At 48.0% G+C, this 13,844-nt stretch overlaps 1 protein-coding gene across 2 annotated transcripts; it reads right to left on the bottom strand.

The window, feature by feature from the left end:
* Positions 1 to 1,472: 1,472 nt before the first annotated feature.
* On the bottom strand, positions 1,473 to 12,535 carry ptenb (phosphatase and tensin homolog B). 2 transcript variants are annotated; one of them, XM_003449407.5, is made up of 9 exons: positions 11,835 to 12,535; positions 10,586 to 10,670; positions 9,791 to 9,835; positions 9,163 to 9,206; positions 8,830 to 9,068; positions 8,281 to 8,422; positions 8,035 to 8,201; positions 7,449 to 7,691; positions 1,473 to 7,154 (listed from the first exon to the last, which is right to left on the bottom strand). In XM_003449407.5, the coding sequence occupies exons 1-9, from the start codon at positions 11,917 to 11,919 to the stop codon at positions 6,969 to 6,971; spliced, it is 1,236 nt and encodes a 411-aa protein (XP_003449455.1). In that variant the 5' UTR covers positions 11,920 to 12,535; the 3' UTR covers positions 1,473 to 6,968. The 2 variants fall into 2 exon arrangements, with proteins under 2 accessions (XP_003449455.1, XP_019217947.1); XM_019362402.2 differs by lacking the exon at positions 11,835 to 12,535 and adding an exon at positions 9,363 to 9,713.
* Positions 12,536 to 13,844: the final 1,309 nt, after the last annotated feature.

Below are 13,844 nucleotides of genomic sequence, written 5' to 3'. Positions count from 1 at the left end.
GAGCCTTGGAGAACTCCCAGTTACCCCTGTCTTGTAACTGGGACTGAGACCAGTTTGTCAGTGGCAGGTGTTTAAAAGCAGCGCTGAGATGTGCTCATGGAAACGCTGCTGATATTTAGTCTCCTGGTGGGTCAGAGCGAGTCGAGGAGGCGGGTGTGTTTGGGTCTGCCTCTGGTTTGTGCAGGTCTTTGAACGCTTCATACCTTCTGTGGGTTTTGGGCGTGTGGTGTGGAGGTCACTGACAGTCAGCTGTCAGTGACCTCGAAGCTGTTTTATGAGCCGAGCTGTTTGGGTCAGAACAAAACGAGTCAGTGTGGGTGGAGCTGAGTGTGGGTGGAGTTGACCACGCTGAGGTGTGAGGACCTGTCATTAAGGACACGGGGAGGAAAGAGGGCGGCGTGTCGTCTGCGCTGCGTTTGATCCAACTTCACAAAAACAGAAAAACGTTTCAGATCTGATTTCGCGGATCGTGTTTCGCTGCCTTCCGCTCGCCCCCCCGGAACGAGGGTTTAAGCGTTTGATGTGAAATCTGCTACACCTGAAAGCGTCAGGTGACCGGCTGGTTGTCTGAGGTGGAGGCGTGGTGGGTGCAGTCCAGCCTGTGGAGCTACTGCCTGAGCGTCTCCGCTGCTCCGCGCCTCCTTTGATCTTTTTATAGCAGCAGATGAGACAGAATCAGTGATGGTTCGGTGCCCACAAGGCGCACTGAGCGCGTGTGACCTCATTTCTCCTCCCCGCTCCCTGCTGCACTGCACTGTGGGGGAAGTGAGCCATTATCATTTCTGCCAAGTCACCGGTCAATCGTGCACGTGCGCGCGCACGCAGGGTTAAGCTGAGGCGCTCCTGTGCGCACGAGTCTGTGCAGCAGCAAAGCATAAACGAGTTTGTTAGAGAAGAAGACGATGATGGTTGTTCACGGCTGGCACAGCGGGTCGTCTACTAAGGTGGGGGTTGGTGGTTCGATTCCCGTCTGCACAGTGTCCTCCATCCATCACAGTGTGAAACGTGGGCGCTTCTATGACTGACGCGTGTTGAAACACTGTATCAGAATCAGCCCATGAATTATTTACTGGACAACAAATGAATTCTTATTTTTAACTCTGAGCCAGCACCAAGTCAGAGTTAATCAGGACATCCAGCTGAATGTCTGTAAGTAATCACATTACATTTTCAAACTCAGGAACAATAAAGAGTACTACCGCAACTGTGGGTGGTGAAGAGTTAAACAGTGCGGTCAGTCACGTCTGCCTCAGCCTCCTGAAACACCGAACGCAGCTTTAAAACATGAGTTCACCAACAGTTTATTCAACAAAATGCCCCAAAGCCATTTTCTTCCCTTAAAGCAGCGCACTGAGCACTTGATAACAGAGCAAATGGACGTTAAGAGAAATTCTTTTTCATACCGGCAGACATCTGAAGCATCATGGGAGTCGTAGTTCTAAAACCAAGCAAACAAAAACCAAACAACGAGCAGCTGTTTATAAATAGTTTATTCACCTTTACAGTGTTTTTATTTCTTTATAAAACAAGGAGAGGAGGAATAAAAGAAGCGGGGGTGGGGTCAGATTAACATGTTGCCATGGTGATATAGTTTGCAGTCAGGTGACTTTTGTTTGTTGATTGGAAAATAAAATGAACACCTGTGTGCAGCTGACATGTGACACGAGGCTGGGAGTCGGGAACAAAACCACATCTGATCGAGACCAGAAACTCCACCCCAGAAAGGGGCCGTCCTTAAACAGCAAAGCAGAAGGAAAGCTAATGTTAGCATTGTGCTAGCGACCTCGTTTAAGCTAATGTTACTGACTGTTTTTGTCGCCGTGAAAACAGAAGCTGAGTAGCTGCGTAGCGTCCTGCGTTAGTTTTAGTTTTCACTGGTCAAATGTGCCGAGACATGTCGTCAGCTTTAACGGATTTAAGGTGCTTGAGTTTACTTTGTTACCGAGATACCCAACAGCAGGAGGTGGGGCTTAGTGATGAGACCACACGTCTGTGAAATATAGATTTAAAGGCAAAGAGTGAGCTGCACGTTAACGACACGAAATGATTCTGGATGTGTCGAAACAGCCATTATGTGTTAACAGGAGGCCAGGAAGACACGGCCCACATTTATTTATTTATTAAACCTCAGTTAAAACGTATTTCACCACACCCTGTGGACTGACCAATCAACGCTTGGTCCACTAAAGCCTGGCCAGCATCTTCTGTTTGGAACAAACCGTCTCACTGAAATAACGCTCGCTGTCTTCTGGAAGCCTGCTGAGGGGCAGCACCCGTGGCTGTGTTTTCTGTACTTGGCCTGCAGGTTAACATCTTCATTTGAAGCTTTGGCCACGTTTAGACTGAACAGGAGTGAGAGGAGATGCGCTCTACGCCAATGATGTGTTGTTTTATGTTCAGGACTCAGATCTGGGGAACAGCTGACATCAGCTCAGGAAAGCAGAGAAATAAGAAAATCTGTGAGAAGCTTGCGGTTCACAAACGCTTCTTTTACATCCAATGATCTCAAACTCTGACCACACACGACAGAGAAGCAGAACAGATGGCTAAACAGCCTGATCTGGAGGCGTTTCTGTTGTTCTTTCTCTGACTGGACCAACAGACATGGTTTGGGTACACAACTCCGAGGAAACGTCTGAAACTACTGAAGGTGCGGTCACATGACAAAGCCATCTGATTTACTTCAATGAAAGGAGGCTGAAAAACCGACACTGTGGTTTGTGAAATGCAGTTATTCTAACGAGGTTCTCCGTGAGGATAACACAAGCAGACTATGTCACATGTTTGGGTCCCAGTTCCCTTGTGGGATCAATAGAGCATCTATCTACAGACTGTTGCACAGAGAAACGGTGACACCTTAACCTTAAGGCGAAAAACAAACAGAGTGTGAACACAGACTGTAATTAACAAACGGACCCAAACTCAATTCGAAACACAAAGGCGTCCGAGCTTCATCTTGGCAGGTTTGGTGAAGAGATGTAAACAGCAGAGCTGAAGCACTGTGTGGTCAGGGAAGGAAACAGGACGTCTGAGGAGGCAGGAAGTACAGGAGCTTGTGTTTGAGAACTGTTACTGGTCACAATGACCGCTTTTCCACTGGTACCAGAACCAGCACACAGATCTGAGAATCGTTAGCAGATGTTGGGCTAATGTCTGCGGGAAAAGGACCCCACCCAGAGTCTGCCAATCACTGGATGAATTTCTTGCGGTAGGCCCTCCCGTAGCGTTTGACGTCACGGGTCCGAACTTCAGGAGCAGCAGGCTCTCTGGTGGGGCCACTGTTTCGGTACCACATCAGTGGGAAAGAGGCAGGCGTGGTGCATTAAAAGGCAAATTTCAAGGTTTCTTCACACCGAGTCGCCGCAGAAACCCTGATGATGTCAGAATGGGGGAGGACTTTGACCCCAGCTCTGTTAACAGGTGACCACTTTCTATGAAACTCCAGGTGAGGTGAAGAGCTGAATGTAGGTTTGTATACAACCAACAATGAAAAGACACTGAGCACCTTGAACAGTCAGAGACGTGGACAGCACCTGCCTGGCCTCAAACACCTGAACCCGTTCAGCAGTGCAGAATATTACCAACATGAAATATTACAGCACCGTCTTCCACATTCGGACCCATCTCTGAATCTCTGCAAGCTTCCCTTTGGGTAAAGCAGTGCTGGAAAATCATTTGGAGAATCACAAAGAGTCAAAACACAGCTTCTACCCATCGTTCTGGACCCGACCACGACCTGCCCCAAGCCTCATCGAGTCACTGGGCTTCAGTAAAACTGTGGGTTTTAAGAACAAATCCACCTGAATGGAGTCAAACCTTGGACTCTGGTACAGGTCTACACTACACGCTGGTCACTGCTGAACAGGTCAGTGACAGGACGTGAGGCCAGGTCTGATAGCACCTAACAGGACTCGAGACCGGAAATGCTGCTGTAAAAATCCCAGTGGCTGTATGGCCACGCTGACGACACAGCTGCTGGGCATCAGAGATCAGGAGTGGACGAGCATGCTTGCTGCTGGTAGAGAGCACCACAGATGGACGACCAGCACCGGGCTAGCTCAACAAAGTGCACTGTAACCCCAGGACCTGCTGCATGCACTGGCTGTCAGTAGCACCAGGCCACGGCGTTAGACGTGCTCACACAGGATGCAGTTTGTTTGGCTAAATGTCAATCTAACCCAAAAACCCTCGGCACTGCTGAGGCATTAGATCGGTCATAAGAGAGAGCATGAAGGAACAGTTGGCAGTTGCTCCTGCATTATCATCATCATCATCATCATCATCATCATGAACTCTGCAAACATGTTCAACCTTGGACAGCAAGAACGGACGAGCTCCCAAAGATCTGAGGGTCAAACCAACCCTCAGATCTTCTCCTTTTAGGGTCAAGCTCAAGGTTCAGCATCTTATTTATCCTGATTGCAACTGAACATGAGAGATATCATCATTACTGATGCCTCTGCCTTTCATTACAGGTCACCAGCTCTTTGACTTTAAACACATCTGGAGATCGAGATGGGAGTTTTCAATGTTTTTTTACTGAAGGCATCGGCACTACAACTTTGGAGTTTGTTTTAGATCCTCACGGTGCATCCTGTGTGACCAGACCTGACAAGACCAACAGGTTCAACAATAGAGACCCAAGATACCACACCTAGGATGAACGATCAGTCATAGCAGGGTCCACAATAGGTTTTAGCACCAAATGTGAGGACGGAAATCAGGCAACAGGACTAAAACTTCTACCTGTGCCCAACCAGGAGGCAGATGGTCCTGTAGATGCTCCGGTCCACCGGACAGACTTTTATAGGGTGTGACTGACTGAAGTCAGACGGTGCTTATGGTCACTGCATTAGGCATTTTCATACTGTACATGTAGTATCTTAACTATGCAGAACGGTGGATGTGCAAGAAGCTTAATGGTCAAAACAGTCGTCCAAGAGCCCGCTTTAACTTGGCAAAGCCAAACCTCCAGTAACTGAAATCTCTCTAATACTCATTCTCTCAATTTGAAACAAGTCTCAAACCTGCTGTGATGCTAACGTGACTCTCCAGCCATCGTCCCTGGTGTTAAAGGTACAATTTGCAAGAATATAAGTGCTTAAACGTCTCCAAGAAGTAGTAGTGAGTAAAAACGATTAATAGTCTATGGACAGAGTAATAATTCTAGAGCGTTACCATCAGAAACCAGAGACACACAGAGGCTGACCATCGTGATGGAGCCGCTCGGTCAGCACAGTGTTTCAACTTTTTTTTGGGCAGTGATCCCAAAATCCTCATGACCCCGACGAAGTCCCAGTGTCCATTTAAAAGATGCTCCAAATGGACCTGGCTGATCTTTAGCTTAAAGTAGTTTTACTAAAAAGAAATCCATGACATTGTAATTATGGCACTCCCACGCTGCGGACTGACCTCCGGCTGGAAAGAGCCAAAGCTCAAACCTCACAAACGGCAGCTTTATAAGGACTACAGCGCAACACGAGCCGAATCAGATCTCCTGGACAGACGGAGCTCGCCTGGAAATATTTACAAGGCCGATTCACTCGAGTGTCCTTCATAAAGTGCATGCCAGACATACAGAAAGCCAGCGCTCTGGAGTCAAAGATTTCTGCTTCAGTCTGTGTTGGGGGTAGCCTATATAGGTGTGTAGCTTAAAAGCAGATCGCTGCAGGAATGGTTATACAGTGCAGTAGCTCGTTTGTCGTTTAGCTTAATGATTGATATATTTCAGAGTACAACAAAAACAAGGTTCTTGGAAGTGTAGGAGCTGATTGAAAGACTGAACAGAGTCCTTCTGTGCAAAACTGAGGACAGACAGAGAAGCAGTGAAGCACGTGTTCAAGCCTGGGTCGCACTCAAAGCGTCTGACAGCAGATGATTGACGGCTCTGCAGAGGACTGTGAATAATAAAGTTTCTCATCTTCACTGTCACATTCAACAGCAGGTTGTCGCTTCTCTTTGTGCACTGCTTTGTCCCAAACTGGGTCCAGATCAGCGATGGGACCCGTCTGGCTGGTCCAAACAAGACTCGGGGCAAAAGGTGCCAAAAATGGACTTGGATAGTCCCACATGGGCCAGCGTGGTCCAAACCAGTTCAGACCCACAGCCCAACCCAATTTAGACTGGATTAAATGGGCTGCTGCAAACTGGATCAGGAGTTTCCAGTTGAAGGTGTTTGAAGTAATCGGGAGAATAAATAAACCCGGTCACGGTGACGCGGGGGTCCGATCTTTTTTAATCAGCATCTCGTTTTACAACAAAAGATTCGCCTCACCTAAAGCTGATATTTTGCCAGATTCATCACATGACATGACCGTCTGCCATCATCGGCATCGTGGTTTCACATTTTGAGTCAGGTAAACTAGTTTGGGTGTCCCACAGTGATCCACGTCTCAGATTCAGGTGAAGCACAAGTACTGGCCTTCAAAGCTCCACGCTCGACCTGAATTTGAGTTTTCAGCACACAGAGAGAAGCGTCAACACTGAGAAAGCCTGAAGAGAGCAGAGATGAAGACAGAGTCCAGACCGCTCAGCACGAAACTGAAAGCTGGTCGGGAGGGGATTCGTCCCACAGACACCGCGGCGTGGTCACTAAAGAAGCCTACTCGTCTTTCCGTTTGTCTAGATTCAAGTTTTACTCCTTTAAACTGTCCTGTCTGTCCATTCCTGCGTCACACTGTCCGCTCGCCTGGCACCGCCCACATGCTTACAAATCCATGTCATGTGATTGTCCAGCTGTGTAGAAGTTTGGGGGGTGGGGTGAGGATGGCCAAAGTATTCTGATCAGAGCTCTTTGCATCCAGAGTCCCACTGATCAGCTGCGGTCCGCCGGTGATACTCCCCGTTAGCTAACCGCCCGCTAGTCTTCGTCTGGGTTCACGAGTGTATACATACATACATACTGGAGATATATATACACGTATATAGCTGTATGTTTGCGTATTAGAGAGAGAGAGAGTGCGTGTGTGTCAGACTTTTGTGATCTGATTGTGGTCTTCGTCTTCAAACCCCTCGTTCTCAGGGTCCGAGTCCGTCGTGTCCGAGTAGCGGTAGTGATCCGGTTCGTTGTCGCTGGCGTCTGGCGTCATCGAGGACGTGCTGCTCGCGTCACAGTTGGCTCCTTCTTCTACCGTCTTGGTGAAGAACAGTTTCACCTGAAGCAGAAGAAGAAGCAGACCGTCAGTCTGGAGGTCACCTGCCTGCTGCTAACCAACCTCGCTGTTCACAATTTTAAACTTAAGATGGCGGGCAGCGGCGCTCTGCCGCTCATCGCTCTCTGTGCTTCTAACGAGTTTACACGCTAGCACAGCAGAAATCATCATCCTGGTCATTACAGGCTGGGTTTGTGCGGATCGTCAACTTAACGAGTCTTTTTCTTAAAGAACAAAACAATCAGGATATTTACTCAGCGCCATCGATGTCAGCGGCGTCGCTGCTCAGCAGCTTACCTTGAAGTTCGGGGAGAAGTTCCTGTTGGCCTTGTCCTTGTTGGCCTTGTCCAGGTCGTTCTTGGTCAGCGTGAGGACCAGGTAGTCTCTGTCGTTGGTTTCGCTTCCTGGCGTCATCGGGGTCTGCGGCATCCTGTCAAACAGCTCTCTGGGTGTCCCCGCGCTGCCGTTTTCCATCCTCTCTGGGACTTCCTCCGGACCCGGGATGAAGAAGGTGTTGATCCAGAAATGGAACATCTTCTCCTACAATGAGAAAAAGCAGTGAGGAAACCAGCCCGGCCGTCCGCTCTGCCATCGTGGACACGTGTCCATGTTCCACCTCCTCTGGTCCCTGGAGAAAAACCTGTGCTCCTAAAACTGATGCTGAACATCTACAGTAAAGACCAGTTTGAGTTTGGCACTGAATAACCAAAGCTGACCTTTGACCTTTGATTGTGAGGAAATATTCAGTCCTGCTCAGACACGGGGTCTGCACAAGACTCAGCACTGACCACAGACGGGCCTTTGAGGTGAGCCCAGACAAATTACACCAGGCCACATGTGAATCCCAGTCAGGACAACAAAGAGGACTCCATCGCCTCCTCACCTTCTTCAGCACCTTGTTCTGCTTGTGGAAGAACTCCACCTTGATGTCTCCACAGACAGGAAGTGGCTGCGGGAACTCAAACAGCATCAGTTTGTCTTCCCTGCGGGTGTGGGTGGGGTTAGAGGTGTGGATCTTCACCTTCAGCTGGTACACGACAAACTGGGGGTCTGCGGGGGAGCACAGGGACACCGGTTAATTCAACTGAACTCACTTGAAGCGACGGCAGACTTACTGCTCGAGACTCACTGCAGGTGCCTCCGGTGAACATGGGGATAGTTTCAAACAGCATCTTGTGGAAGAGCAGAGCCACCGGTTTGTACTGCAGCTGGTTCTTCAGCAGGAAGTTGTAGTAGACGACGTAGCGCCGCTGGCTCGGGATGGTCACACCCTGAACATCAACAGATCAATCATGAGGTCAGGTTATATCAGAGGCATTCAGCATCATCATCATCAGCCCCCTCTGCAGAGTTATAATTCATCCATCCACTCTGTCACACTCATCCTTGTCAGGGTTGCAGGGGCACCCTGGGAACACCCGGACGGGCCGCCAGGCTGTGGCAGGGCTAACAGAGACAGAAAACCACTCACACCAGTGGACAGTTTAGGATCGCCAGGTAACCTAACCCCACTAACTGCATGTGTTTGGACTGTGGGAGTACCCGGAGAGAAACCCCGCAGACACGGGGAGAACATGCTCAGGGTTTACCGCCTGGTTACAACGTTATTTATCACAACAGCTGCTCAAGGCGCCTCGTATCATGAGGTAAAGGCTCCACATTAACACAACAAGGTTACCTTCTTGTCGTGGGTGCGGACTTCCCCGTAGAAGTCGAGGGCCTCCTGAGCTTCCTGGAACTTGCCCCGGTGCAGCAGGTAGGCGCAGATCATCACGCCGGTCCGGCCCTTTCCCGCCTTGCAGTGGATGGCGGCGACGTGCTGCTCGTCCTCGCTCAGCCACTGGTCCAGGTCCTCGCAGAACGGCTTTATCAGCTCCAGCTGGGGCGGGTTGTGGTCCTCGAACGGGTACTGAGCGACTGGGAGAGGAGGAGCAGAGCGATGGCTCGTTACCCAACACCGGACAAACACAATGCCTCTCAAAGGTCAGAGGTCACAAGAGGACAGGCTCACCTTGACAGTTAAACTTTGACGCGTCGTAATGTCGCTCCGCACATCTGTGGACAGACACACAGATGTTAGGACTGACCGCCTCGCCGGCAGCTGTCGGCGTCTCTGAAGGAATGTTTAGCTCGCTGACGTAAGGAGCTGCGGTGAGAGGCGGAGTCCACCTGACAGACGCTCACCTGAGTACGTTAAAATGAACCCCTCACCCACTTCTCTGTGCTTGACGTCACGGTATTATCCTGTTTGTTAAACCCGCGCTGCTGTCGGTACACCTGGACCTGCTGAGCTGAGTCGGAGCGCACGCCTGTGGGCGGGGCTCCTCACATGAACATTTCCCAGATCAGTGAGAGTCAAAGCTTTAGAACTGAAGGCCCCTCAGAGCGTCACACACTTTCACTTCAGCCACAATTTTATCTCCCAACAGTCACAAACACGTCACCGTCTGTGCCGTGAAGCACCTGAACACACTTCATACCAAAGACACAGTCCAGTAAAGCCCAGGCTCGACTGCTGAGGGCCCCGGTCCTAACAGTCTGGTCTAAACTCAGCTTTATGACCTGAATAGGAAGTTAAGAGTGTTTTCATTTAAAGACATCATCAGGCGATCACAGAGGAAAACAGACTCAGTACTCACAGGTTGTAGATCTTATAGTGATTCTTGTGCTTCGAGTCTAAAAACCTGCGAGGACAGGACAGGAGAGGCGGAGTCAACTGTTAGAGAAGCTTTAAAACAGACCAAGTTTACTCACACGGCAGCTCCATGATGACATGTGGAGTGTTATTACAGCGTTATCACACTACAGTGTTATTACAGTGTTTGCTGTGAGGCTGAGGTGAAAGTCTTTCATCCATAAATCCTACACTAAGCAAACCAGCTTTAAAAACCAACAAGTGGTCTCTGCAGCGCCCCCTGCTGGTGTCTGAACACGACGCACGAACACGGCTTTAACGAGGCTGACGTCACATTTCGAGCGTGTCTGTAATCAATAAAATAATCTTCTATTATCGCTCAGCTGATTGAAGCTCGATCACTTGCACATTTCACATTTTTGTGGCCAACCTTAAAGCAGACTTCCTTCTGATTGGCCAGGTTCAGGAAGCCTACTGAGGAGCTACTGCTCTGGACTCACTGGAGATCAGAATTCAGTGGAGCGATCAATGAATCAACATGTTCTTTCTGAGTGTGGATCAAAGAAAATCTCCAGTTTCAAACTTTTGATGGTTTTCGTTTGTGTGTCCATCCAATTTTTAAGATTTCCACGTTTGCTAGCAGCAGCGATCATTAACCCATTAACAGGAAGTGACCCAATAACCTTAAAAACTGGGTTGTGCATTTTTTCAGTATGGGATCAGATTTCACAGCAATGTTTACAGAAGGCGCTGCTGAGCACTAAAAACATGGGTCAGAGAAGGTCAAAGGTCATCTTACCGAACCACGTCATCGATGTTGTTCCTGTAAACGCCCTCCAGCCGCTCGGCGGGGAAACCCATCGCGATGATGTTTGGATAAATGTCTGATGAAGCGCCGCTCAGGACCAAACGTCTGAACACAGCTGGACCCCAAAAACTAGCACTCAAACACCAATCACAGAGCTTCATACCATCACAGAATTAGTCAGCTCTCTCTCCTGGACTCCTCCCCCTTTAAGACAACCTTACTGGGTTTGGCTCCCCCTCATAAACCATAAACAGAAGGTCTAACAGCAAGTGGGCGGAGCATACGACAGAAAACACAACCTTTCCTCTTTAAAAATGAATAAACCATCAAATCGTTGGGGTAAAAAAGCAGATGTGGCAGCCGATTGGTCTGCATGACAAAAGAAACGAGTCCAGTTTCCCTAATCGATCAGTTTACTTCAGAAGGTGGTAACAGGTCAGGTATCAGAGTCAGCTGACAGGAAGTTTGCCAAAGCAATGAATCAACTGTCAGAAACCTGAAGAGGTCAATGACGTAAAAACAGCTGAGTGAATAAAATGTAACGTCAGGTGTCTGTAAAGTCACATTCAGGCAGCACCCCACTCTGATCAATAATCAAACTGATCGGGACTTTCACTGTGCTGCTGATCATCCTCAGTCCCTCCAACATAACTGGTTGTTTACTTTCTGATCAATCAGTCCTGTTCAATCAGCTGAGTGTGGATTGATGCCTTCAGCCCTGCAGGAGGTCCTAAGAATCAAACTTTATTAACACACGAGAGACGAGAACACCACTAAATATGACCAAACAGAATAATCAATCATCAGTACTGATAGATAGATTTGATTATTTCAGTGCTGGGTTTGTTATTCTACCAATAACACACAGGTTGATCGATAATCAACATTCTGACCTACAGCAGATGCATCAGTGCAGCCTGGAGATGCTCCAACAGACCTCACGCCGAACTGCATTGAAAAATCTGCTAAATTAAGACTAATTAGCAGTGTGTCAGCATGGACAGCATGAAGACGGCCGCTGCAGAAGAAAACCAACGGAACATCGGGACCATGAAGACCAACCGAGAACACCCCTGTAGACAGGAGCCCGCCTCTAAATGTGCGATTTTTCTAACAGAGTCCGGCTGCTCATCAGCAACATGCCCCGCACCGAGCCGCCTCCTTAAATCACAGCTTTTCTGAACGGGCTTCTGCTCAGCGCTCTCTCTCTCACACACACACACACAGGTAAAAAGGATACAGGTCAGGTCCAGGTCGAAGCCGTCCTCCTGGTACCGCCTTTTGTTCCTGCTCACAATCCCCCGGATTCTGATTAAGGCAGCCATCGCTGCGCCCCGGCCTCCGGTGAGGTCTGTCAGCGGGTCAGAGAGCACCGGGAGACGGTCTGTTTTACTGCGGAGCCTCTGCTGTCTGGTTACCCTGGTAATCCTGGGCAGCTAGCTCGCAGCTAGCCGGCCTCCAGTCCCGCGATTTCCAGATTTAAAGAATAACCCGCAGAAAAATAAAGCCAAAATAAAATCCGGGAGAAACCTCGACCCGAAGCAGCACGAAGCAGTCCCTTTATTCGGCCTGCTCGCTGCCTCCCCGAGCCCCGCTCTGGACGGATGCTAGCCGACCTGCTAGTAGAGATGCAGCCGGGCTGTCGCTGCTCTTTTCTGGGTCAGAACAGGGGAGCTCCGAGGCCTCCTCCCGCTCCCGCAGCGGGCCCGGGTTCCCAGGTCCCCTGCCTGCAGACAAAGACCATCTGCGGGATGACGGCCGGTGCGGAGCCGGTCCTCCGGACGTATCCAGCGGAACTGTTCCCGGCCTATGAGCGCTTGAGAGCCGCCGTGCCTGGATGCAGGTGAGTGGAGAGAAACCCTCTCCGCCTCGGTGCCTTTGAGCAGAGCGACTAGACGACAGTTACGCATGCGTCAAATCTGCAGCAGGACAGCAGGAGAGAGGCCCACATCCGCCCGTCATCAAAATAAATGACCTACCTCAAAGGTCTTTTTTTTTTTTAAGCGTTTCCTCAAATGAATTAAAACACTATCATACAAAAAACATATCTTACGTCCGCAGTACAAACTAAAGACTTATGTGTTCCATTCATTCAAGTTATTTAAGTGTTTGGGTTTTTTTAATAAATCGATCCCAGTGAGATGCTGCCAAATTTACCTATGGTGATAATAATAACAATAATAATAATAATAATAATAATAATAATAATATAAATTCCTGAAACATACTGATACACATTTAACGTTATTAATATTATTGCTATTATACAGAATTTATCAACAGCTATTCCAGTTTGTTTTATGTTATTAATACAAACATTTTTTAAAATTCTATCCTTAATTTGATTACTGTTTTTTCTTTGTCATTTAAATGTAGTTTGAATTAATGACTTCATTTACACGTATGTAATTTATATTAGTCATGTTTACTTTATATGTGTATTAAAAAAATAAAATTGATAAAAGACCTCATTAAATGACGTGTGCGGGTTTCGCAAACTGTCCTTTTATTTTGTAAAGCTGCTCACTTCATTTCGTTGGGTCACTTTTCCTGACTTGACGATGGTAACCTGTTAGCGGCTAGCTGCGCTGCAATGGCTGGTTGCCATGTTCAGACGTCGTCATCCTCCCATTCAGAAAAACTCTCTGAGTACATAATAACCGGGAAAGAGTCAGCACCTGGCAACCAGCGGAAGTTACATAATGCGGTTCCAGCAGAGTTTCAGTCCGTTTCAGCAGTTTTTAAGAAGCTGAAACGACGTGAACATGCTGCTGAAACTGAAAAGTTGCGTCTTCCCACAGAAGCGCCTCGTGCAGGCGGCAGAGCTTCAGCGGAGCCACAGCGGCCCCTGGTGGACAGACGGCGGCGCGGAGATGTGTTTTTTTATTCACATTCACATATTTTCTGTAAACTCGTGCCTATGTTTGTTGTTTGTGAATTAATGAATGTGAATTTTTCACATTTTAATTAATAAAAGTTATGAAAAAACGTGATTATTTACAATATTTACAATTAACACTACAATTGTTACAATCTAAACTGCTCACAACAAACATAGATGTTTACGTCAGTGCTGTAATTTGCACTAATCAACTGAACAACTACTACTGTTATAACTTGCACATTATTTTCTCAGTTTATATATAGTAACTTACATGTTACATGTCTACTTTTTAATGAATAGGTACAATACACAATCTGTACTTTTCTAATTATTCTAAATATTCTTAACTATTTAAGCATCTTTCAG

Source organism: Oreochromis niloticus, linkage group LG8, assembly GCF_001858045.2.
Source record: "Oreochromis niloticus isolate F11D_XX linkage group LG8, O_niloticus_UMD_NMBU, whole genome shotgun sequence".
In the NCBI taxonomy this organism is placed as follows: domain Eukaryota; kingdom Metazoa; phylum Chordata; class Actinopteri; order Cichliformes; family Cichlidae; genus Oreochromis; species Oreochromis niloticus.
This window is presented reverse-complemented; position numbering and strand designations above follow the sequence as displayed.